Consider the following 25,819-nt stretch of genomic DNA (forward strand, 5'->3'; position numbering starts at 1 on the left):
TGCTTAGGATGAGTCACATATGTTTGTTATATACTAGAGTTCAGTTAAGCCATAAATCTAAACACCAGCTTTTTGAAAATTGGCAGGAGTAAAGGGAAATCAAAGTGGTCCTACAGTTTTAATGTCACCGATGACAGAAATGTCAGGAAGCCTAGGGCTCACCGTGATCAAGATTAATTTAGCAGCTCTTACTAGGATATGTTCTAAAAACTATCTACATTTTGATACCTCATCCCATGCATGATAACTAAGCAAGAACCGCTGCTTAAAAGGAAAAAGCTGTACAGAGACATGTGCTTAGTTCTGGTGCAAATGCATGTAATTCCATGTCAAATTAAAAAAACACAAAAAACCAACAACCAACAACCACACAAAAAACCCAAACAAACAAACAAACAAAAAAATCACACAGAAAACAAATTACAAATGAAAATTCAAACAGCTACTGAATACCTTGTCTTAGACTGAAGCCAAAAAAAGGTCTGGACCATCAAGTGACCTACCACTCCCACTTTATGTGTAGGATGAATGGCTCAATCACCAAGAAGTAGAAAAAGCCACCTCCTTTATTGGCCATAGTTTTCCATTTACCAAAACAGTTACAAATGAATAACCACCATCCAACAACTATAGTGATTTACGGAACAAGTTCTTGGCTCTTTCCCAACTTCCAGTGACAGCATCAGAAAAATATCTTTATTTGTAGCTGTCTCAAAGGCTGAAGACAGAATAGATCCATCTATCCCAGCCTATACCCATTTTCCAACCAAATCGAGGAATTTCTTCTAGGAAGCACACAGTTGATTTACAAGGTATAGCAGCACAACATAACCGCATTCAAGCATTTATGTTAGAGACAGAATTAATTTCAAGCACACAAATGAGATGAATAAGAATAAGGCAGGAATAATTAACAGTTAGGATAAAGAAAAGCAAAAGCCTAAGGCAGAGGAATGGAGAGAATGGTGCACATACAATCAATAATTTACCAGATTTACCAGAGTACAACCAGCACCTCGAAAAGCCAGTCTCCTCATAGTGTCTGATGGCCAAGTACAGATACTGGGAGAAGGTAACACTCTAAGAGTAGCTAACCAGCAATGGTGTTAGTACAGTCAAAACTGGAAGACAAGAAAATGGAAAGAGAGAGAGAAGAAAACTGAGAATAGATAGATAATTAAAGAATAAAATCAAAGAATACATTGAATAATTACAGTGACAGAGAAAAAAAAGCAAGAAACAGAAGGTAACTATTTTTAGCCTAGCAGAAACTCTACAAAGTAATTTTGTACACAGAACGCTAGACATTTCTGTCATTTTTACAATAAAAACACATTTCTCTAATGTTTCTGAATACGTATTACAGATTTCTAGCCACTTGCTAGAGAATGATTCATGAAGGAGAGCAGGAGTAAACATAAGCAATATCTGACCTCAGAGTAAAAACCAGAAAGCAGTAAAACTCACAGAATCTGAAGCAGTACAGTGCTTATAACAATAAGAAAATAATTTTTAAGGTCAAGAAACATTTAATAGACTCTCTAGTGATGATGTATCTCCAGCGGTCTTCAGAGTGGATTTTTATCCTTGTAAGTAAGCAACATTAAATATCCAGTCACACAGGTTCACTAAAGATATACCTGTTTCAATTCCTAAGCAGTTTCCAAGTCTGATTTTTTTCAGAAATTCCACATGAAATGTACAGAACCATTTTATGGCAAAATGATTGCTTCTATTCAGTTCATACAACTACTGTCTTCAATCAAACCCCAGAGAGACTGTTTTCCTCTTCAGTATTCTGGACATTTGCATAACACGCACATACAGGGAAACTGTGCTTTATTAGCAGACAATTCATCTCAGGAATGGTCAATCAGCCCGTCGCTTTTGGCACTGCCTCCAACTTCTATCTGAGAGCTACAGTATCAAATGGCTAACACTAGGCGTGTACTGATGTGGAGGCTGCTAGAAAACACAAGTTCTTGGTTGTGAAAGAAAGGCACGAGGGACTAATGGAATCAATAATTCTGATTCACCCAGGAACCCAAAAGTACACTCAGTCCAATCCCATCCTGAAATAAAGATCTGGGGACCCCCCAGCCAGCACCTGCCTGCAAACTGCATATAGGCTTCTCCATGTCCGTCACCTGAGGCATGTACCCTGCAGCTCTCAGCCACACACAGACGCTGGTGTACACTTGTATAATCAAAACACCTGGCCATTCTGTACACAGCCTACAAAACCATTTTTCTCCTCTAATAACCGAGGAAGGTGCAAAGCACATATCAGTCTGAACAACATCATGAATACTCAGTGAGAGAAATGCTTATGTAAAACTCCTACCGAGCATCAGGCTCCAAAATGCAAACTTCTCTCTAGATCTCCATGCTCATAAACACAGATAATCCTACTGTGCACAGAAATGCACTCTGTTTTACTTAAGAACATGTCTCCTAGACTTTCTTCTGCAATGTAACTGCTAACTCACAAGTCTCTCAACAATCACACCAAGAATCTCCACCGCTACAAACAAGGCATCTCCTGTGCAACAGGAGCTTGAGCGTCTTCTCAATAATTGCTCAGACCGCCCATAAAAATGTCACATAACCATAGACATCTCTATGAGAAATGCTTTGGCCATTACTAATATACACGTATACTAATATATACACAACGGGTGGAAGACTGCCTCTCCTGAAAGCTGTATTAGACTGATTGCCACAAGTATTACCCAGTCTGACCTCATTAAATGAACAGTTTTTACATGCATTTGAATAACACACCTAAAACAAGCCAATGAGGTTCTAGCGCACATTTCCTTTTCTGCCTCCAAGTACAAAAAAGCTAAAAGCCAATAGATACCACAGAAAGTATTCTATCGTTATCAGGATCTCCCACGTTTCAACAGAAATACTCGCTAAATCATGCCAAATTTAGCCAACGGAACACGGGAGGGAAACACAGCCAGAATTTCCCCCGATTACCGATCACACTGAAACCCGCTACAACATAGGAAAAGGGGGAGGGCAACAACCAGACGCTATAAAAGGAGAAAGTTAGTGAAGAAGTGAGAGGCACAGCACATCGATCCTCTCATCAACACTGGGACAAGAAACAAAGAGGCAAAACACGTAATTCCCCCAAACCGTCCCCCAGGGCGGGCCCCCGCCTGCACCCTGCTCAGTTTATGAGGTGTTATTGTTGGCAGGAGACGAAGGAGACAAAGAAAAACACCTTTTCGGGCACCGGGCCAGCCTGCGCCCTCACGGCCTGACAGGACGACGTCCCCTCCCCGACCCGCGCTGCCACCCGCCCACCGGGCAGGACCCGCTCCCGTCCCTCGGGCCTCGCTCCGGAGGCCCCGGCCTCCCCTGTCACCGCTGACGGGACGGGACGGGACGGCGCAGCGGGGAGGACGCCGCGGGGAGGAACCGAGGGAGACACCGGGGCCGGGACGCCGCTGAGGGACGGCGACGCCGAGGGGGCCGCGCCCGGGGCCGGGGTCGCCGCGGGAGGCGGGGACGGGGGAAGGTGACGGGAGAAGGCGGAGGGGCTTGGGCGCCCGCGGGCCCGGCGCGGGGCCCGCCGTGGCGGAGCTGCTGCGCGGCCGGGCGGCGCTGCCTCCCCGCGGCGGCCACACAAAGGGAGGCAGCGGCCTCCTGGCTTCGGCCCGCCGACCCCGCCTGCGCGACTCCGGCGCCGCGCCGCTCACCCAGCCGGCTGCGCTCCGCCTCCGACAGCCGCGGCCGCACTCGCCCTCCGCCGCCCGCCCCGCCACCGCTGCTGCCGCTGCCCCTCGGTGCCGCCGCCGCCGCCGCCGCCTCTCCGTACCGCCGAGCCCGCCGCTGCCGCAAAGCCCGCCCGGCCGCCAAACGCGCCGAGCCCGCGCGACACCTCCGGCGAGGAAGGGCCGCTTCGCTTTACGGCAGCGCCCGCCGGCGGGAGGAGGAAGGAGCGCGGCCTTCCACGTGGGGCGGCGGCCCGAGCGCGGCGCCATGAAGCGGCCCAGTGAGCGGCGGGAGCGGGGGCGCCGGTGGCCTCGGGCACTATCGCCGGCCAGCGCTCGGGGGCGAGGGAACGGCGGGGGCGGGCGGCGGCGCGGGACCGGGGGAACGGCGGCGGGCTGGGGCTCGGGGGGGGGGCGGTGGAGTCGGCCGCCCGTGGCGGATCGGGCCGGGGCGGGGGAATCGGACGGACAGACACCGGGGCTCCGGGGAATCGGACAGACACCGGGACTCCGGGGAATCGGACGGACACCGGGGCCGGAGGGAAGGGCGGCGGGGGGGAGCTCGGCCGCTTCCCCGGGCGCCCGTGAGCGGCGGGGCTGTCCCCGGGGCGGGGGGAGCCGGCGCTGAGGGACGCGGTGCCTTGCAGAGCTGAAGAAAGCCAGCAAGAGGCTGACCTGCCACAAGCGCTACAAGATCCAGAAGAAGGTGAGACCCGGCCCTGGGGGCGGTGGGGAGCCCCCCGGGCTGCCCCTGCCCCGCGGGGCTGGGGGGGAAGATGGAGGGGGGGTGGGGGGTCGTTTTCTAATTAAAGCTCCATGCTAACTAGTTTAACGCTAAAAGCATTTTTTTATATATTATTACGGAAACATGTTGTGCGTATACGTGCACACAACGAGGATGTTACATTGAACGTTAAGGAGTCTGGACTGTAGTGAGGAATTTGCTTTCCAGTTGCCCTAGGCTGAAGGACAATGTAGAAAGGAGTGTAGGTTTTTTACGTCGTTACATTTTGCATTATTTTGTGCTGGTACATTCAAGTGTAGCTTTACAATGAGACATTATGCAATCAAAAGACTTCAATCTCAAGTCAGAAACGTACCCTTTTTTACTCTGTATCTGTAAAGAGGAAGGATACAACCCCCCTTTTTTTTTTTTGCCTTAGACTGAGAAAATATTCTTGTTGCTGTCTTCAGATCAGAGAACACCACCGAAAAGTCAGGAAGGAGGCCAAAAAACGTGGACGCAAAAAGCCCAAGAAAGATCCCGGTGTTCCCAGTGCTGCACCATTTAAGGAAGAGCTTCTACGGGAAGCGGAGCAAAGAAAGCAGAGGGTAAAATACAGTTTGTGGTAAAGAGGACAAGAACTGAGACCATTCCTATCTTCAAGGAAGCTTTGTGTGCGCGTGCACACCCAGAGGTGCAATCATGGTAGATTGTAAATGGTACTAGTAGACGTGTACTTTTGAAAAATAATATATTTATTTCCAGCATTATACAGTGTGTAACAGTTCTTTTATTTTTAACCTCCATTTCATCACTGTATGTATAAATCGTGCTGGAAGTTTCATTTCTAATGTAATCCAAATTGCTTGTGATGCTAACATACATAGGTGTCCCATCAGAATGCTAGAAGTCTTGGCATTATGTGATTATACAGAAAATAAGGATCTGCTATCTGCAGCGTGGAGTAATGCGACATGAGAGCAGCACCCTTATCAGTTGTAATGTCGTTGCTGCGTGGCTGTTATTTTGGGGTCTAGCTAATGGATGTATTGCCTCTGGTTTTAAGGCAATTGAAGGCAACAGTATTCTTTCCAGAGTAGGATGCAAAAAAAGTTCCCAGTGTCACTTGGACAGCCATGAATTCTAACTAAGCTGTCTCGGGAACTTTGGTCAGAAATAAGTAAACAGGGAGAAAGAACAGTCTTCCTTACCACCTTCAAATGTGTTTTATCTGGCTTGGGTTTTTGTTTGTAATCAGCTTGAAGAACTAAAACAAAAGCAGAAGCTCAACAGACAGAAAGAACATGAAAAGAAGAGGAAGCTTGAAGCTAAAAAGAATGCAGCCAAAGTCAAGGAAAAAGCAGAGGGAAAGGTAGGTGTCTGGTATGATTTTGATTCTTTGAAGCTTATGGAAGCAATAAAAGTCATCCTGAAACTACATCTTCATAAGCAGTATGTTACATGTTGTATTTTCATGCTGTATATGCACACAAGTATAATATGCTAATTCTCAGTTAAATCATTCCCTTTCATTTTTATTTGCATTCAGGAATCCTCTGGCAAATCTAAAGCAAAGACTAACAAACTGCTGGATAAAAATTCAAAGAAATCTTTCTGCAGGGAGCTCAAGAAGGTGAGACGCTTCAACTATTTTTATATAAGAGTCAGCAATGAGACCACTTGTTATTTTCCTTCTTTGCATTACTGTGCAGCTGCTAGAGAGTATAAAGGTTGCTTGTGATAAACTTGCAACACTGAAGTAAGGGATTTTACCACAGAAACTGGGAGGGTTTCAGTCTTGTCTGGTGTGAGCTAGTGAGACATCCAGCACTTTGAGGTGTTAGACTTTTTGGGCCAATGTCAGTACATACTGAGTGATCAAAGAGCTCTTGTAGTAATGAGGTACTAGTGTCTAATGATTTCTTGCCTTTGGAGGAAAAAGATGAAAATTGCTTCAGCTTTCTGGTTTGTAGTTCAGAAGAAAGGAGCTCAAACAAGAACAGTCGTATGAAACCGCATCAATCATTCTGTGAAATTCAACAGTTACTGTTGTAACTGTACTATTGTAACTGTTGTAATTGTAACTGTAACTATTCCAGAGTTGTTATCTGTCAAATGGTCTGTCATGTCTTATTTGAGTCTTCTCTCTTTTTTCTGACCTAGGTAATTGAGGCCTCAGATGTGGTTCTAGAGGTTTTAGATGCAAGAGATCCAATGGGCTGCCGGTGTCCTCAACTGGAGCAAGCTGTAACTTGCTCTGGAGGAGACAAAAAGCTACTGTTGGTTCTGAACAAAATTGGTAAGAAGCACAGGCTTCCTTGAAGTGTTACTTGGTCACTGTGTGGTTCTGTGGTAGGTAAGCTATGAAGAAGATTTTAAAGGAATCTGAGATTCCTTTGAAAACATAAGATCCAACTCTGAGCTTGCTGCCCTACTGACGGGGTCACATTTCCTCCGCCTTTTGGTCTAGTTTGCTAAGAAAACACCACAGACAGGTAAATGCACATTAGCCCCTTTCTTTTGCAATAAATTCTGAAGGCATTGGCCAGTCTCAGGCAAATTTGACAGAAGTTAAAGATCTTAAAATTTTTATAACATTTTTGTGAACTTAGGTGAGCAGGCAGAGGTCACAATGCTGGTCCCCACTGAGGCAATGGGGAGTTAAGGATCAGCAAATCGATGCAATAGTTGGAGTTAAAATTTGGCTTTGGGAAGTATTTTCTGCCTCCCGTTGCATGAAAGTTGTATGAAAGAATCCACGCAAAAGCAGGTGAAACCAGCTAAAAAGGCTGGAAATTACTGACTTACCAGCGGCAAAAAAAGAAAATACAAAGAGCAAGAGCAAAGGGAACTTTGTATTAGAGCAGCCTTTGCAGGGATGATGGGATAAACCTTCACAGAACATCACTCTGTACCATAAAAAGTCTCCTAGCAAGACCCCAGCGTTAAAAACCTGACAAAGGGGCCAAAAATGTAATTGTAGTATGTTCTGCTTGAGGCAGAAAATAAAGACTAAAACTTGCAACACTGGGTGCCTTTGGGGAACATACCCAGTACTTTATGACAAGCAATGTTTGGCTGAAAACCCTAGTAAAGAAACGTATTAAATGGACAAAATACAGCCTGGTTCCTGATACATTAGATTTCCTCCACGCAGTGACATTTAAGATTCACAGAAGTGAAAGGACTGTGCTTTTTTTCCAGATTTGGTGCCAAAGGAGAACTTAGAGAAATGGTTGCATTATTTGAAGAAGGAGTTTCCAACGGTTGCTTTTAAATCAGCAACGCTGATGAAGGACAGGACTATGGTAAGAGCACTGCAGGCTGTTTCATGACTAAGTCATATGTGTTTGCAATCATACATGTTGAAATGTGTTGAAAAACAGGAACTCTTGTTCTTTAAAATTCCTTTTCCCCTTGTTTGATTATACTGCTGTGACTAATGGATATGCCTGAGCACTTTGACTAAGCTCTGTGGTACAGTGGGCGAATTCTTGCTGTTGAAATACATATTGTTATTTGTGCCCAGGATGCTGGACTAGAATAAAAGCAAGTCTTTTTTCTACTGTAAGAAGGACAGTGAGGGGAGGAAGATGAGGAATTTTTCATCTTCTACATAAGATGGTTGCACCAGTTATATCTGAGTTGTTTTGTAGATAAAGTGGTGCAGGCTGTACTACTGCATTCATCCTGAATGGCCATCAATAAAGGTAGCACCTGACATTACTTCATGAAGAATATAAAGGGGTTAGCTCCCTGTGTCCTAGTCTCAACTCTTTGAAGATGCTCGTTTGAGTTGAATGTGTATTAATACATAATGCTTCACATGCCTTAACCCTGATAACAGCATAGTGAAATAGTGAAATGGCGCAGAAACTGCAATGCAGAGATCAGGTCTTCAAATCCTTCAAAAAATTGAAGTCTTTTGAGTGAAGCTGCAGATTTAAGAATTCTACCATCTCAACGTACATGGTTGTTTTATGGTTGCACAACAAAACTGCAATACAGCCTGAACTGACATCACGACACCTCTACATCGATTCACATTCCTTTTTCCCTTAGTAGTCGACAGCTACCTTTTTTACTGTCACTTAACTGATTAGCCAATGTCTTATTAAACTAATTTCTTCTGTTTAGAAGAACACAGTAACATCATCTAATAGAGGATAGGAGTTGGAAACATTACAGTAGATAAATATATATGCTTAGATTTATGTATCTTCCTAAATAGCTCCTGACCATGGGGTTTTTTTGCCTTTGAATCCTGTAGCAGGAACAGTTCAAAAAAAGACGTGCACGTGTTGACTTATCAAGAACCACGGAATGTTTTGGAAGCAAATGCCTTTTGAAACTTCTTCAACAGCATGGGAAGACTCAAAACAAAGCCATTCAGGTTGGGGTAGTAGGTAAGCATTTGGAGAGACAGGAGGAGTTTCCTTCTCCCATAAAGCTTTCATATCCTGCATTATAAATTGGGTAAAACAACTAACACATAACTTGCTAATGGGCTTTCTAGTCATTATTCTTACCTTCATCTAAGACTCACTATTGTAGTACTTCAGTTGACAGCAATCTACATTGCACTTAAATGCATGTAGTGTATGTGATCTGTGGAAGCCACATTGTGTGAGGCCTTAGCTGATTCACCAACTTAGGGAAACAAGAGAAGCAGGTTACATACCATGCAGCTTGCACTGCCTTCCTCTTACCTGATAAGATTTGTGGTGTTACATTCAGTGTTTTTATTATCAGTGTGAGAAATGAGGATACAGACTTTGTCTTACTTCTGTAGTGAAGACTTCAGATCCAACTCTGATCTCACACTGAAGATGTACTTTAACAAAGACACCCGGAAGAAGCAGTTTTGATCAGTGTTACGTAGGTTGAGTTTTCTTATTTAACTTACAAGGATTTATGTGGTTTTCTTCAGGTTTCCCTAATGTGGGAAAGAGCAGCATAATCAACAGTCTTAAAGGAGTTCGTGCTTGCAATGTTGGCCTAGCAAGAGGTGTTACCAAGTAAGCCAAGTCTGAAAAAAGCTGTTCCTTTCTCTGTTTTTGTGTTCTGATCACCTCAGTTTGTTTGTGTACAATTTCCACCCATTAGGGGCAAAGTATGCCCCTGTGTGCAGGTTTAAATGCATGTTTCAGTTTTCCAGGGTGAAAGATACTGTCAGAAGAGAATACAGTGTATAAGCTTGCTCTTTTGGTACATGTAGATTTCTGTCCTACACAAAGCATATGATGAGAAAGCACTGAAACTGACTCTGGATGAAGTGCATTCAATCCAATGCTGAGCTTTGTCTTGCATTCCTCACCATTACCAGTCCTTTGCTAGTTGATTATCTTTACTAACAGTGCCTTTCTCTCTGAATAGGTCCATGCAAATTGTGCACATTGATAAACAGACAAAGATGTTAGACAGTCCAAGTATAATTGCAGATCCTTCCAACAGTGCACTGGCACTGGCCTTGAGAAGTATCATAGGCACTGAAGAATCGGACTCAGCAGATGTGCTTGAAGGAGTAGATGCCATTCTAAATCACTGCAGTAAACAGCAGGTGAGCTCCATCTTCTTCCCCATCTCTCACTGAATTTGACTTCTCTGTAGGCTGCTTAGGCCAAAATGAAAGTTTATTTTACTTCAACTAACTCTGGTAGCTTTTGCACTGCTTTCCCCTAACCATACAGAGTAGCAAACTTTGGCTAGTGTATCCAATGCAAGTGTGATCTTTCATCCTTATAAACGGAAGGCATGCCAGGATCCTGTCAGCCAGAGTCTATTTTCCCAATAACTTTTCTGATTTTTAAAAAACCCTGCTTTTAAGACTTCATTACAGTATCACAGAGTGAAAAATGAAGATATTCTCACTGCTTCTTATTATTACAGTGAAGACCTCAGATCCAACTCTGATTTCACTCTAGTTTCAAGTAATTAACTTAAACTGATCCCTATTCAGTTCTGTGATAACTGTGTTTTCACTAACCACTGTGCTGTCTCTGTACACCCACTAGTATGGGTGAATGGCAGATGAATTTGTTGAAGTAGACACTTTGCTTTGTAATGTGTACTCCCACATGCAAGAGAAAAACAGCTTTTCACATAGTTGTTCATCCTCATTGTAATCCAATTTGATTTGCTCTTTTATTCCTAAAACTAAGATAAAAGTGGGTATCTCTTTCTGAATCTACCATTTTCTTTTGCACTAGGTAATGATGCACTATAGTATCCCAGATTTCAGGAACACTGAAGAGTTTTTGACTTTACTTGCTCAGAAAAGGGGTATGCTGAAAAAGGGAGGTGTTCCTGACATGGAGAATATAGCTAAATTACTACTTTGTGACTGGACAGGGTAGGTATGCTATGAATTTTGCTTTATGCTGCTCACCTTTTTCACACTGTTAATCCAGCACAGCAGAAGTCCTGAGTCCTGTGAAGTACTTAGAAAGGAGAGACTGCTTTTTTTTTTTCTTTTTTCCTTTTTTTGCTTTCTCACATTTTACTTTGGTAAAGAGAGCTGGATTGGCTAACAGATTTAGAGAATGCCAACCATGAATAATTTTCTAAAGTAGTGAAGGGCACATGGAAAGGGTCAGAGCATGTTGCATGTTACTCCATAGCCAGTTTGCTGACTTCTGCTATAACTCTGTTAGGGGAATTTGCCTTCCTCTCAAATACTGAGTCCATGTAGTCCTCTTACACAGACAGAAAAGGACATGGTAAATTTTCTGTGGAAATTTATAGTGGTTCCTATATTCTGGGGGTGGGAATAAACATAACTCAGAATCGGTAATTGAGTGTGACTATTTCCCTTGCTCAAGTGGTTCAGCTGCTTTTGCAGCTCATGATTTTACAGGCGAGTGATTTGTGGTGACAAAGTATGCCATTTCTTTTTCCTCTCAGGAGTGGGCTATCTACTTAACAGTGTAATTGACAACTTCAGAGTCAAATTTAGAGAGCTATTTAACTGCTGTTAAGCACACAATAATAAATGAGTAGTTAGAGTTTGAGAGGTTTGTGCTCTGGGTTTTATTTTTAAATACAGTGATTTAACTATGTTATCTTTGGTTGTTTTTTAATGCTGATATTTTATTTTCCCAGAGCTAAAATAAGCTACCACTCACAACCTCCAGTATCTCAGAGACCGCCACCGTATCTTACAGAAGACAAAATAGCTGAAATGCAGGAGTGTTGGAATTTAAAGAACCTAGAAGAAGAAAACACCACCACTGTCCAAGGTAGGACTGTTACTGTAACGCACTGCTACCATTAAGAGTGGTAGTAGTAGTTCTAATGGGAGATTTTGAATGGAAATCCTCCTGGGGTTTATATGATAGCTTTGCCAATATGCAGCGAATATGAACCTTTTAAGAACGGAATGGATTCTGATGCAAGAGAACAGCGCATCTGTGTGCTGTCTTAACACAAATTACCGCTGCTAGTTCTTAGTTTCTGCTCATCTCACCTAACCCTTCTCAGTAGGAAATGGGGGAAAAGAATGAAGAGCACATAAACACTGGCTCATTAGGCCAACAAAATACATTTTACTCAGTACAATCTATACTCAAATCCAAGTCTTTCAGCTCCTAGCAGTCTTCTGTAGATGCCTCAGGGAAAGCTATTCTCAGGGAATTGTCCTTTGTTCTACCTGCTTATGTGGGAGTGCTGTCTTGTGGAAGGGAGGGGGCAAGACTGTCTTTTCTTAGCCCTGACCTAAAATGGCTGCCCTCTCAGGGGGTAGGCATTACATCTGGTGCTGTCTAACAGTGACTTAACTGACACTTCCTATTTTTTCCCAGCTTTAAAATACCCCAGTCCAGCAAGCAGCATCATTTTCCAGTCACCTGGTATGGCAAATGGGACAATAGAGGAAAATAAAGTGATAGAGGAAGCATCAACGTGGGAAAACTTGGAAACAGGCAAGGAGGGGGAGGAAGAAGAAGAAGAGGAGGATTTCACAGAAAGTGAGGATGATCAAGATGATGTGGAAGAAGAAGAAAAAGATGTCAAAGAGGTAAATCAGGGTTTCATTAGGCTTCTACCTGTTTAGATCCTGACACCAAGTACCCAGTCAGTATCCTGCTGTAAACTGAGAATGTGTAGGCACTGTGGAGCCACCAATAGTAATCAAAAAGCTTTTCTCCTGGACATAAGAGTTGGGCTTTTTGTTTAGTTAAGGAAACAACATTGTTCTAAGTCAGTTCTAAGGTAGCGTGTTCCTGACCAACTATACAAGGGGACATCCCCTCTACCATCAGTCTCTGCTAGGTTTCATTTGCATGGGAGACTTCATTAGCAATACCTGCATAAACACATATCTCTGACCTCTCTGACTTGTAGGAAACCAAAGTTCAGGTCACCAGGAAAGCAAAGCTTGGAAAACAACAAACAAGCCCTACAAATTCAGAAAAGCAGATAGCAGGTCTGTATTAAAAACCCTGGCTTGAAGGATAAGTCTCTGGTACTCCAGCACTTGCATTGGTTTCACTAACACATGATTTTCTTCTCTCAGAAAGTGAACATTCCAATTCACTATCACTCAGCTTGGATAAGACAGCAGATGAAGATGATGCCTATGATTTTAATACAGACTATGTGTAATGAATTATGTTTGAAGACACTGTTTGGAGACTTATTACTGGCTTTCAGAACAGTCACGAAGACTTGTGTTGCAGCAGAAGTTGGAGGAATGCTGCATACCAGAGCTGGTGCAAAGATTCACAATTATTGGTGTGTCAAATAATGTATATAATAGTGTATCTCCCTTGATTGTTCCAGATTTTATTCAAGTCTAGGAAACAGACTGTATTCAGCTTTAAGTCCTAAACTTTATTTCCTGTGTTAAAGTCTATTTTAAAAAATTCCTAATGGACTGTGTTAGTTTGTTCACTTTGCCTTATAAAAAGATGTTTCAAAAGGATAAACCCTTTGTCTTTTTCTTTGAAAAACAAGGGTACATATTTAATTCTAGCCATGTTCAAGCAATTGAATTTCAAGGTAAGTTTTCATCCTCCCTTCATAAAATTTAATTGTTTTTTCCTAGAGGATTACAGAGAGTATACCCCTAGAGCATGACTTAAGTCAGTAACTTTTCAGTATACTTTTGCAAAACTTGTAGAACTTTCGTATGTAAAGGTTGGCTAGAACATGCTATGTGCTTCAGCTAGACATAAGGTATTTTATCTAAGTACTGCTTTCTATGTTCAGAACCTTCATTGGGAAAGGTAACTAGCTTATGGTATTGGTAATCTGTCTTTCCTGGGGAACAAGCTTCATGTTCTTAGAGTGCTTTTGAACAAAAGACATATTTCCTGATGACATCTATTATACAAGGCAACAACTGGTAACTGTAAAGCAAAATGTTGCCCTGTGCGATAAGGACGTGTTACTGCACTCAGCCTATAGCAGAACTGGGGTAGCAAGAGAATTACCAAGAGGCCCTGCAGCTGCTCAATGAATTAAGAATTTAGAATAAACACCTGACACCAAGCATCTTCCTCCTATGCATCTGTTTTCTTCCTATTAACTTAAAGGTCTGATTGGTGTGTTCTCTAATAGATAGTTGTATTTTCCCTAAATGGATGTTGAGGCACAGTCTTCCTAGGTAGCTTAAAAAAGTATCAAGTGCAGCACAGACACCTGCAGTTTATTAAGGCCTCCTAAAATACAGCCTGGTCATCAGAATTCAGTTGGTGTCAGATGATCTAGTACAATTTTTCAAAGATTGGTAACTGAACTTATTTCATTACTTCTAACCACTTCAAGGATAAGAATGGTTTCTTTTTCTGGGTTTTGATGAACAAGAACAATAGGCAACAAACCACAGATACCATCCATGACAGAAACAGAACTATAGACAGCGACTGCAATGAGTCAAGCAGTTGGAAGCAGTCCTAAAACCATACTTACACTCATGAACGAGCCCCTTACCTCTCTGCTGGCCTGTATCTCAGACCATGCAACATTCAGCCCGTCACTGCATTAACAGAAAGACTTTTGTCTAATCACCTTATACTGAAGATTGTTCACAAGCAGTATTATTGAATAAAAATGACAACTTGAGTTCAAACCTGTATTAAATGGAATGGTTGGCACAGTAGCTGCCGGGATAGATCAGCTAATAATAGCCACTACTCAAACTTAACACTACAACTATGAAAAAAAAACAACTTACCTATAGAAAAGGTGATGGGCAGCCAGCTGCAAAAGGGCACAGGAATCTTGCTTGGTGAGTTTAAAGGGCCAGACTGGGAAAGGCACACTGGGAAAAACTTCTATAGCAGAGCCATGCTCACTTGAGAGAGCTATGAGGAACTTAATAATAACAAAATTAATCTGTAATTCATACAGACTGATTCCCAAAATAAACATTTTGTGCAATTTTAGAATGAGATTGCTTTCGCAAAGATGAGATCAATTGACTTCAGTTTCAATCACTTGCTACTGTATTTAAGTACAAAGGAAATGCACTTCATATATCAGATCAAGACTAGAATCAGATTGCCATTTACCTGAGGTTTGAGTCAACGATGTTAAAATTAGCTTTTATTTTTGAACAATTTTCTCCACCACTTTACAAAAAATGTTTTAGTGTTCACTGGCAGTTAAAACCACTTTGCATAGTGAAATAATACTTGAAAAATTCATCTTTCAAAAAAACAAGATTCAATTTTGCAGAATTCTGCAAGACAGACTTACACAGAAATGGTTGGGGGGAGATTTCATGCAAGAAAGGGTTGTTGAGGAAACTACTTCACAGGATAAGGAAACAAACAAAAAAATCCCAACCAAAACAGAATAAACCCAAGCAGCTCTTCATTACAGTACGTTGCTGTGCAAGATCTGTGTGGTGCAAGCACCAGCTGAAGTTGCAGCTTGTTCTTAGACACTGTTCCTTTCTGTAGCTGACAAAGTGATCCTCCTGTAGAAGACTTGTAGTAAAGAGCAGAAGAACGTGCAATAGACAGAAGTGAACTAACAAAAGTGCTAGTTTGTGGAGATCCTCCCTTGCTTTCTACAGTGTTGCTGGAGTAGCATTTTCTGTCACACAAGTGAAGCGAGTCTCCTTTTGACCTGTGCATTTCAGAACTGCACCTGAATAAGTGCGTCACCTTGTACTCCAGAAGGCAAGGACTGCTCTCTAATACAAGTTGGCAAAAAAAAAAAAAAAAAAAAAAAAAAAAGTTCTGCTTGGCTCCAGAATTTTCCTGAGAAAATGCCGTCAGTCATTAAAATGGACTCTACTTTGCTTCATAAGCTTCTGAATGTCTGCGGAGCAGGCTGAACTTGCCTGTAGGGTCAGGGACATACCACTTCTCCCAGACTTCAGCATATGAAGCTGTTCTTCCCCATGGTTTGAAATGTCCATTCCAATGGAGCAGCTTGGCAGCTTTCACAAACTGAGGAGAGTACCTTTTTCCAGCACTAGACCCTTTTATTGAAAAAGAAGCATTAGTGCCTGAAATAAAGGCAGCAGAAACACCAACGTGCAACATTTTAACTTCAAAACAAAGGATTTCAACAAAGGAAATGTTGTCATTTATGGAGAAAGGAGGTGATATGGGAAGCAGAAATCAGGGCAAAATGAAAAACATAATCAGGTGCAGCTGAATGCCACTTTGATTTCTCTCAGTATCTATTTTATGTACTGCCTTAACTTCCAAGTTCTTTAAAACCCCCTTAATACCCAGATGTATTCAGCAGCCTATGAATTGTTCATTGGAAACAAAACCTAAGAAACCTCTCCCAGCATTGGGGTGTCACCATTAGCAGAACAGATACGAATGTCTGTTTTTCTCAACAGTCTTGGAAGAAACACCTTCAGATACAATATATATGTGGAAAAAGAAGAGGAAATGAGAAGTAATCTGAGAGTAATTCAATTCAAGAGTTATTCCCCTGGCAGTTCAAAAAAAGAACATGTAGGATCAGGCCCACAAGCCCTAAGATGGTGTTGCAAAGCAGTGTTTCTTAAAGAACAAGGTATAAAATAGGGGAAGAAAAGATCCATTTGCTGCATCATCAACTAGGTGTCCAGCTACAAACCTGGAAAAGCACACTGGGGGAAGAGTGTCACAGATGTTTCATACATACCGAGATGACGGACATTCCACATGGGATCAATGCTGGAATGTTGCTTGTAAAATACAATTAGCAGCGGAGGTGTCGTGATGCTGCCAGCCAGAGTCCTACTGTAAAGTTCCTCTCTGGAAGAGAAGATGAAAAAAAGTTGGGAAAGGATGGTTGTGTGGCCCTAAATCAGTTGATTTGTCACTTGCAGCTGCATGACAGGAATCCACAGATACACATACAGCCTTTCATTTAACAGTTAAATGCCATCACCATAACCCAACCCCTGACCCACTGTCACCCCCAGCTTGGGGGTACTTACGCTATATTAAGTGCCATCCACTTCTCCAATTGCTTAGTGATGTTCTGCAATTTCCATTCTGTCAAATTGGCAACAAAAACTCCTGGATTGAAAGAGCAGGTGTTGGCTTTCATGGCAAGCTTTCGGATGGTTTCTTTTTTGTAATCCAGAAACCCAATATAATTATACTGGGGAAAAAAAAAAAGAGAGTAGAAATTAGCTTAAAATATGGTCAAATTACTATTTAAAGAAAAAATTTGCACAACTCCCAACAGACAAGCATAACTTGAAGTTGTTAAAGCAAATACCTTCCTTCAAAATGAGAGGAAGAAAGCTTAAGAGGTCTACATTTAAAAAATATGGTTATATAAACCACATATTTTAAGGAATGCTGCATGGTCTCAATAATACCATATTATTAATATGGTACCACTCCCAGAAAAGCACTTTTTATACACTCACAAATGAAAAATTCTCCCTCTAATGTTCTAAGACCTCCTGCTGTTACACACTGGGAATTGCCCTCATTGTAAAGCACAGCAAAAACTTGAAGTGCTTTTACCTTGCCTAAACAGAAACTGCAAGCATCACAAACATCAGAGTAAATTGATTTGGGTAGGGACAGTCACACCTTTAGGTTCACTGCATTTGGAAGTCAAACTGCAAGAACATTAAAACCAAGTGCTTGTTTCCAAAGCCTGGGATCTCTAGTATTGTTACCATTGAATCAGAATAAAACTAACCTGATTGCCTGCTCCACGGACAGCAACTTTATTAGTGGTTGAGTCACAATCATCTGAAAATGCAGCTGCATGTCCAGGTTTCAATGGAGTGTTGTAAAGTTCAAGAATATCATCTGGAAAATGGAAGTATGCACAGAAAAATTAAAAGTAATCCTGTTGAAGCACTGAGCGACTTTTTGTTCAGTCCATTGTTACAGCAGAAAAAAACCACTCAGCTTAATCCAACTTATTCATATTTACAAATTTTCTATATCTTCCTGTGAAATAGAAGTGTTTGGTTACTGTCAGAGATGGCATACTGACCTCAGCATAAGGCCAGGGGCAAAAGGCTAAGAAAAGGTCCCATACCTTGCACTATTATATCATCATCCACATAGATGGCCTTCTCTGCATGAGGTACCAAATTGGGCAAGTAGAATCTTGCAAAGGTTAACTGTGAAAACAAGAAAGCAAAAGAAGTGAAGAATTAAATGAAAAATTGTCCAAATAAATGTGAAATTGACTGATACTTCTGGCAATTATCTATGGCACTAGGGTCCAAGACAACTTCTATCAATGAAGTAAGGTAGGCAGCAATATCCTAGAAGTTATTTAAAATAAACAGGTTCCATCAATTCCTGGCTTCCTATGAATTTGTGCATTGATAAACTAACTTTAAACTGGTCTATATTAGAATTTTTTATTTCTCCACACATATCTGTAGCATCTCTGATGTGTTGGCATGCTTGACATGCAAGCTGCTGTGTTTCACTGTAGCTAGCAGCAAAAAATGATACTAGGCATGCATATGTAGATACTCAAATCCATCTCTCACTATGTGGAAACTTACTGAAGTTTAGAAATTTGATTATAAAAGATTGCTTCTATGTTAACAGATTTGGTTTTGATCTCGAGTTGTCTTCAAAAGCCAATATCAAAATATATTGTTACTAACTAATAATTGCAAAAAGTAATCGACATCATCCTCACTGGTTTTAAGGTGTCTGCCTTTTGAGGATCCACTTGTACTTTCCCTTCTAAGACACGAGGGTCAAAATCCAAAATTCGGTATCTCAAATTTTTCAGAGCAGTGTTACTTAGCCACAGCCTGCAAACAGGAGAAAGGCACAGATCTTGTTAAATAAAACAAAATCAAATGAAAAGTAAGAGATCCGATTGCCAATGACACAGACCTTGATCTGGCCACTCGCTTCCCTATCCAACAAACATACATATAGAATATAATCTATGGCTGATGTTGGTGGTGTCCTGTATGACTGCAGGGGTATGCCCACCATCAGCACACTGCACAGCTGTGACACACGAAAGGTACAAGGTTGCTTCTTATTTTATTAGAAGTATGTGGTCCTGTTACCACAGATCCTTCACAAAAAGTATCAGTGTGAATGGATGTGGGTAAAAATAAAAGGATCAAAGAACAATCTAGAAAAACAGAGAAACCTCATTGTCAGCATTTGAATTGCTTAGATGAAATGTAGGAAGTACTTTTTGCACACACACACCCCCCCCAACGAACTCCAACCCCACGGGTTGGATATAACGCCACTGGAAAAGATGGCTCTTTTCCATCCCTGAAACATTACCAGAAGGAATGACTGTAGGGCTCCCCACAGCAGCCTTGTCAAAAAGCTGCAATAAGCAGCAGCAGATAGGACTGCAATTTAGAGGAGTGCAGTTCCAGGGAGAGTCAGCTCCTCCTCTTCTCAGAGATACTTAAGTTTGACAGTATTGTGGGAATCTAATGAAAAGATCATTACCTCAAGTGATCCACAGTATCATTCAAAGTAACAATATAGAAAACCACGTTGGATTTGGTGTGACGGTAAATACTGTTCATGGCTGCAATTGCACCCCCAAGCCTCTCATCTGATGCTGCAATGACCACAGAAATCTCCTTATCATTCCTTTCATCTGCCAGCCTCTGGGGAACTGCAGGTATGAAATCTATAGGCTGAAGTCCTAATGGATTTGAATCTGTGGAGTACAAATGGCATCACATACTTGTTTTATGCAAATGAAACACAGACATTACTATCACACTAAAATTCCTAACACCTTCAATTATTTCTACTACACAAGGACTTGGATGTCCGAGCTGAGGTGTAGATTACAGCGTGCCAGTATCAAACACTTAAAATAGAGCACCTGCTCTTGAGAATCTGAGATTTTAATGAATAGGAAAACATCACACTTGCAAATAAACTACATGCATTTAACCATACATATTCACACACAGCACAACAAGGTACTAAAATGAGGCTTAAACTACAGTAAGCTGCACTTACCCTTGGTCCCCTCTGCCATGTCTATAATCTCACTGACCTCCCCCTCCTGTTTACCCTAAGCACCTTCCTAGTCTTCTCCACATCACCCTTCGTTCTTTTTCTTATCTTTTCTTTTCCTCTTAGGTAGGAACCAATGAAGAAAACAAAAATTCTAAATTAAAGTCACTGTTGCGAATTTTTTCCCGCCAAAGATCAAGGCATTAAGTACAGCTCATGTTTATTCACGGATCACAGATCACACTACATTATCTAAGCTGAAACTACAAGAATTTATACTCACAGTGCACCGATAGGAAAATGGGAGGTCAGCATTGAAATTTATTACTAGACCACATCACCTGTAAAAGCTGGCAAATTGCCCCCTACCCGGACTTTTTATCACAGCATTGGTACCTTTCAGATGATCTAGACTATTACATATTAGATAATTTTAGGTAATTTGAGGAACATAGCAAACAGAGACTTGGCAGTTTGCAGGCAGTGGTCTGCTGTTCACAAAGCTCAGCTTCTGCTCTGTTTGCCACTTCCTAATGACAGAGCTCAACAGCTTTGACTTCAACTGATTCCTAATTAAGGCCTGTCAGGCTTATTCCACCTCTGCTGGGAAGCACCTGTACAACTGCTACCCAGAAGCAACAGCTCCCAGGAGTGGCAAACTAGGGCTTGGCAGTTAATGGGGACATGGAGAGGCTCTGTGGGACCACATGCAGTTCTTAGAAGTGGACTCTGGAAAATGAAATTGCTTTGCTAAGTAAAATGAATCATATCTTTATGACTTTTAAAGCCAGAAGGAACCCTTACTGCTATCTTGCCTAGCTTCCTGGCTGAGAAAAGGCACAGGACAGCAAGAACAGACAAGCCTACCAAGCTGAAGTTTCTTGGGTATGAGAACAGGAAAAGATCTACTCATAAGAGAGTACAAAAAGCATATCTTGTTATGCAAATGATTGATCGTTATCATACAAGTTATTTCAGCAACATGGTGGTTTCTGCCTGGCCAGAGCATGTGCTTTCCCTCCAACCTTAAAAAAAAAAAAAAAAAAAAAAAAAAATTAAAATAAAACCCAACGTACCTGTCAATTCCCGTTTCAAGAAGTCACTGAGGCCTAGGAAGTTATGATGAAGAACTAGCAAAAATATGACAACAGCCACTACAAGGATGGAAATGTTCACTGAAAATTTAGAAGAAAAAAGTTTATCAATATAACCAGAGAAAGATTGGGAAACTCAGGAAAGTACAAAAGAGATTTTAAAAACATTAGACACACACATATACACATACCTTTCCTTAATGTCATTTTTCTTCTGTTATTTTATGTATTAGCATAAGGTTCCTGCAAACCTGCAAGAGAAAAAATACAGCAGTCACTTCCTATGTCCAGTGCATGCCTACACAAGGCATAGCACACTATCACCAGGAACGTCCAAACAGTTTCCAAATGCAGCAAATGCTTCCTTCTCTTAAAAAGACAAAGCTGTATGTCACATTTGAATAACTGAGTATGGCATCTCAGTAACTATGTAGCTACAATGACATATCTAAAGAAGAACTCGGAGATAAAAAGGGAGACATACATGCAGATCTTGCCACTTACTTCACTGACAGAAAAAAAAAAACAAATCCTTCTACCAGTCATAAGTGATCTGAAAAGAATCTGGAAAATTACACTTGGTTTCTTTACTGTTGAACAAATTTGTTTAACTGTCTGAAATGGAAGCATCTCAGCAATAAGACAAGTGATTATACATTTCTTTCCATAACTAACAGCAAGATTTTGGCACGACACAGTGTTTATAAGATTTTAACAAATAGCATTATACACTTCCAAAACCATGAAATTCTCTCCATGAAATATAACAGCATATCAGCTGAAGTGTCATTGCACAAAAAAGATCACAAAAGTGTGAAAGAAGGTGTTACCATCATGTTATAGAAGGGAGTAAAAACATAATGCAGTGATGCAATTTTGGTGTGATTGTAAAATCAGAACAAGAACTACATAACGTGGAATGTGAAGTAGCTCTCAAGTAACACACAGAAAGCACTCACACCATAACAACACGCAAAATTCACGGAACAGCAACAGTTCTGCCACTGCAAAAATCTCCAAATTAAAATACTGCAAACCGCGTTGTGACTGTTATACGTGTCAGACGCAACCGTCTTCTTTCCGCTGTTGCATTTCTCCCACGGGGAGGACACGTTTATCGGGCACGACAGCTAAATGCCGTGTGCCGTGCCTACAGGGCTGCTGAAATGGGCCAGGACACGTAGCCTTACCTTACGGGAGTACAACGCAGCGCTCCTCAGCCCCGGCGGCAGCGGTGCTGAGGGTGCACGCACCTACATACGACGTCTGCCCTTCAGTGACACTACAGCAGCCCGCGCTAAAAGCATTGACAGACTGACTTTTCCAGAAATTACTGTCCGTGCAAACACAAACCCACTCTAAAATACTCAAAACACCCGCTCCTCGCTACGCCGGTTACTCCGGCGACGCGGTTCACACACACTAAGCCGGCCACACGACCGTTCCCCCTCCCCCGCCTCACCCAGCAGCACAAACCGCGCTCCCTCCGGCGGCCGCCGCCGCGGCGGGGCCCGCTCCGAGGCCGGCAGGGCCGAGCCCAGCTCTCCTCCACCGAGACCTTTCCCCCCCGCCCCGTTCCCCTCACCGTCCGCCCGCGCCGCCGCCGCCGCCGACTGCCACCTCGGCAGCGCGCCGCCCCCGCGGCCGCCGCCACGCACCAGAAGCCCAACGGGCCGCAGGTGCCCGCCGCGATGCCTGATGGCCGCGAGGGCGGAAAGGCCGCGCCGCGCCTGCCCTGCTGCACCACTAGCGGGTCTGCGGCAGCTGCCGGCGACTTCGCCAGGAGAGCTCGAGCCTCAGGAGGGAAGGGCTCCCCGCGAGCTGCCGAGTCAGCGTCGATTCCCGACAGGCGACCCCGGCGGCGGCCTCGCACCTGCCGCCTGAAGGCCCCTCAGTCAGGGGTCCTGAGGCTCGAAGCCGCCGTTGCCGGGGAGACAGCGTCCCGCGCCCAGTCGGCGCCGGCCGTTGCCGATGGCGGCGCAGGGCGACGGCGGCGCGGGGCAGGCTGAGGCCGAGGCCGAGGCCCGGGGCGGCGGCGCGGAGCCGATGGCTGAGGCGGGAGGAGACCACGGCGGGCTGACGGAGGACGGGGCGGAGCGAAAGGGGCGTGTTTCCGGCCAGCTCAGCAGCCGCTTTCCGGTCCCGCTGCAGCGGGGTGCGCGCCGTGCTGAGCAGCGGTACCCGCCGAGCCGGCCCGCCGCCGCCTCCTCCTCCTCCTCGCTGGTGGACGGGGACAGCCGGCAGCCATCGCGGGGCCCCGGTGAGGAAAGCGGAGACGCCTACGACAAGAAGCAGGACGAGGACCGGGAGGCGCCGCTCTCCGCCGCCGCCATGCTGAACATCTTCCGCTCCATCCCCACGCAGATGGTAGGGCAGCCGCCACCGGAGGACCGGCCGCGCCCCGGCCCTCGGCCTCTTGTCGGTGGTGGCGACGCGGCTGTGTGCGGGTTGTAGCGTTCCCCTGCCGCCGTGCGGTGTCGGTACCTGCGTGCGAGGAACTGCTGTTGGGGCTGAGGGGTGGCACTCCGTATCATTTCGATCTTTTGGTCTGAAAAGTCGAGATTCAATGGGCTGTGAAATGACGGCGATGTACAACTGCGCAAGGGAAACCCTCCGCACCGGTCTGTCTGCGCTCGGTACAGCCAGAAGGCAAAGCGTTCTCAGCGAGAGCCACGTTTTCTAAAGCCGTACAAGCGCAGGTGACACAAGTCCCGGGTCCTCCCAAACATGTACTCTTTTCTGGTGTTACGGCTTTTGCATAGCGGTATTAAGTGAACGGCAATGGTATTTTGAGCTTGCATGACTTATCCTGAACAGACAGTGCTATGTGGTCAAGAATAGAGGGCAGGTGCTAAGTGTGAATTAAGAGCTTAATTCTTTTACACTGGAAATCCAGACACTAAGAAAAATAATTCCAGCCTGGTTTGAAAGTTGAACAAAAAAAGCTGAGAACCTGTGGTCAGGCTGACTCTAGGCTCTAACCTGAAAGAGTTTAACTGGTAGGTTTGTGTTCTGTGTAATTGACAAAAACGTATCTCTTTCTACAGGACTACAAGGGCCAAAAATTAGCAGAACAGATTTTTCAAGGAATCATTCTTGTCTCTGCAGTAAGTATACTAGAACTATGGGCACTAACAACAAGCACTTTGTCTTCTGATCTTACAAACAACATTTTTTTCTGATTGTTTGGCTTAACTGGATCACAAAAAGCTTTAGACAAGATCAGAGGGGCTGTCATGGATTAAGACTTTTCTTCTTTCAGTCTTTTACTTTCATTATTGGCCTACAATTTTGAAAACAAGGTTAGAAAGATGTATGAACTGTGCTTTTGAAAAACCTGTATTTTTCTACTTAACTGCTGCCCCCTGCCCCCAAACTTAATCATGGCATGGGAAATGGTTTTGTTTATTTAAAGTTTGATTTTTTTAATTATTTTTTTTCCCCCCCCAGATAATTGGTTTCATCTATGGATACATCACTGAACAGTTTGGATGGACTGTCTACATAGTTATGGCTGGATTTGCTTTATCGTGTTTGGTAAGAATTTTTTTTCCCCAAACCAGAAAATACATGCACTATTTAACCTGAAATAATCATTAAATTAAGGGGCTGTCAGTACAGACAAATGTTTGCTATATAACTCAGATTGTTAATACATATTTTTACTTTCTTTGATCCGAAGAAAGTCCTTTAAAAACCAGTAAGTGCCTTTTCTCAAATGCTAGTAAGATTTTAGAGAACACTGCAATTTAATACTGCTTTTGAATTAATTTTTCATTTCAATTGTATGTTACTTTTAGGTCAAGCTGATAGCACTGATAACAGAAAGGACAGTGAGGCTTTCTGTGCAGTAGTAGCTTGTCATGAAAATTTTGCAGCAGGCCCATGCTGACCAAGAAGAGAGGCTAGGATGCAAAGTATAGAATTGCAAGAGTAATTCCTTATTCATGCACGTGAGGTGTCCTGTTCCAATGGTGGCACATCAAATGCGGTTTTACACATGGTTCTTGTACCTTTCAAGCATTCAGATACAACACGATTTGACCAACTGCTACTTAACACACACACACTACTGTTTTGAAAAGCCACTATAATTTTATGGCATCATCATCCATCTGCTGCTTTCTTGATCTAAACGTCCCTGAAGCAGGTGTTGCTACAGTTACTTACCTATGATGCCAGATAATTGCAGCGTTTCACAGAGGCGTTAGAGGGGCTAGGATGCCGGCGTTACTGCGTTAGTCCAGCAGTATCCTTTTTTTCTTCAGGGTGGGTGCTGTCATTCTCCTCCTTGCAATGAGCTGGGGTCCTTTAGTCATGAGTACTTAAGTGTGACTATGCAGTATACAATCTAAACTATGTATGTATATTTCTCTCTCTTTATAGTATGAAATTGTATGAACTTTTTTAAGACTAATTGGTACAATAGTTAGGGAATGAGATTTTCCTAACAAGCTCTACAAAACACTTATCTAGCATCTTGATTTACATGTTCTGCCTTCATTCCTTTTCTCTAAGCTGACACTCCCTCCATGGCCTATGTACCGCCGCAATCCTCTGAAGTGGCTACCCGTCCAAGAGTCAGGAACAGAAGAAAAGAAGCCAGCAGACAGAAAGCCAAAGAGACATGCTAAAAGCTAAAAAAAATGTGGTTCTTCACGCTGTTACTTTGTTAAATTTTGTTAAATGCATTTCCACTGGGAGATACTTTTTGGCTTAGTGTTTGGGTTCTTTCTCACTACTTTGTGTACTACGGTGAGCACACCAAGATCTGCAGAGAGCATGAAGGCTCACTAAATTTTTCCTGGAGTTTCAGTGAAGTCACTGGGAAGGCAGGGTGGGGGGATTAACTTTACGAAGCTACTGGAGGTCACATCT

The 25,819-nt window shown here is 43.1% G+C and overlaps 4 protein-coding genes and 4 non-coding genes across 24 annotated transcripts in view; 6 read left to right on the plus strand and 2 right to left on the minus strand.

Annotated features, from left to right (window-relative positions):
* PBRM1 (polybromo 1) overlaps window positions 1-14,644 on the minus strand; it is a 79,459-nt gene extending 64,815 nt beyond the window's left edge. For 4 of the 14 annotated variants that reach the window (XM_075053264.1, XM_075053267.1, XM_075053263.1 and 1 more), the window contains exons 1-2: window positions 3,714-3,846; window positions 999-1,121 (exon numbers count right to left, since the gene is read on the minus strand). In XM_075053264.1, the coding sequence (XP_074909365.1) occupies window positions 999-1,037 (39 nt within the window). In that variant the 5' untranslated portion in view covers window positions 1,038-1,121; window positions 3,714-3,846. Of the gene's footprint in view, window positions 1-989; window positions 1,122-1,640; window positions 1,657-3,235; window positions 3,252-3,713; window positions 3,862-14,626 lie in introns of those variants that run through there. The other 10 variants (XM_075053261.1, XM_075053262.1, XM_075053259.1 and 7 more) reach the window with 7 other exon arrangements.
* Window positions 3,917-13,315, plus strand: GNL3 (G protein nucleolar 3). The gene is made up of 15 exons (XM_075053278.1): window positions 3,917-4,009; window positions 4,376-4,434; window positions 4,923-5,060; window positions 5,711-5,824; window positions 6,002-6,085; window positions 6,616-6,751; window positions 7,657-7,760; window positions 8,723-8,858; window positions 9,383-9,470; window positions 9,829-10,012; window positions 10,662-10,804; window positions 11,554-11,690; window positions 12,252-12,466; window positions 12,793-12,874; window positions 12,965-13,315. The coding sequence occupies exons 1-15, from the start codon at window positions 3,997-3,999 to the stop codon at window positions 13,051-13,053; spliced, it is 1,722 nt and encodes a 573-aa protein (XP_074909379.1). The 5' UTR covers window positions 3,917-3,996; the 3' UTR covers window positions 13,054-13,315.
* Window positions 6,811-6,883, plus strand: LOC142042994 (small nucleolar RNA SNORD19). Its single transcript, XR_012653911.1, has one exon. It is a non-coding gene; the product is annotated as a small nucleolar RNA SNORD19 (small nucleolar RNA).
* On the plus strand, window positions 9,208-9,281 carry LOC142042996 (small nucleolar RNA SNORD19). The gene has a single exon (XR_012653913.1). It is a non-coding gene; the product is annotated as a small nucleolar RNA SNORD19 (small nucleolar RNA).
* On the plus strand, window positions 9,681-9,758 carry LOC142042997 (small nucleolar RNA SNORD69). The gene has a single exon (XR_012653914.1). It is a non-coding gene; the product is annotated as a small nucleolar RNA SNORD69 (small nucleolar RNA).
* LOC142042995 (small nucleolar RNA SNORD19) lies at window positions 10,303-10,378 on the plus strand. Its single transcript, XR_012653912.1, has one exon. It is a non-coding gene; the product is annotated as a small nucleolar RNA SNORD19 (small nucleolar RNA).
* A 235-nt stretch (window positions 14,645-14,879) lies between the features above and the next one.
* Window positions 14,880-22,949, minus strand: GLT8D1 (glycosyltransferase 8 domain containing 1). 4 transcript variants are annotated; one of them, XM_075053281.1, is made up of 10 exons: window positions 22,815-22,949; window positions 21,133-21,192; window positions 20,924-21,022; window positions 19,323-19,539; window positions 18,535-18,652; window positions 17,914-17,998; window positions 17,566-17,678; window positions 16,844-17,010; window positions 16,546-16,658; window positions 14,880-15,883 (listed from the first exon to the last, which is right to left on the minus strand). In XM_075053281.1, the coding sequence occupies exons 2-10, from the start codon at window positions 21,146-21,148 to the stop codon at window positions 15,693-15,695; spliced, it is 1,119 nt and encodes a 372-aa protein (XP_074909382.1). In that variant the 5' UTR covers window positions 21,149-21,192; window positions 22,815-22,949; the 3' UTR covers window positions 14,880-15,692. The 4 variants fall into 4 exon arrangements, with proteins under 4 accessions (XP_074909382.1, XP_074909384.1, XP_074909381.1 ...); XM_075053283.1 differs by lacking the exon at window positions 22,815-22,949 and adding an exon at window positions 22,600-22,804; XM_075053280.1 differs by lacking the exon at window positions 22,815-22,949 and adding an exon at window positions 22,527-22,804.
* On the plus strand, window positions 22,913-25,648 carry SPCS1 (signal peptidase complex subunit 1). The gene is made up of 4 exons (XM_075053284.1): window positions 22,913-23,308; window positions 23,989-24,048; window positions 24,392-24,478; window positions 25,460-25,648. Exons 1-4 carry the CDS (start codon window positions 22,913-22,915, stop codon window positions 25,580-25,582), a joined length of 666 nt encoding a protein of 221 aa, XP_074909385.1. The 3' UTR covers window positions 25,583-25,648.
* Window positions 25,649-25,819: the final 171 nt, after the last annotated feature.

This window comes from Buteo buteo, chromosome 21 (genome assembly GCF_964188355.1).
Source record: "Buteo buteo chromosome 21, bButBut1.hap1.1, whole genome shotgun sequence".
Lineage (NCBI taxonomy): Eukaryota > Metazoa > Chordata > Aves > Accipitriformes > Accipitridae > Buteo > Buteo buteo.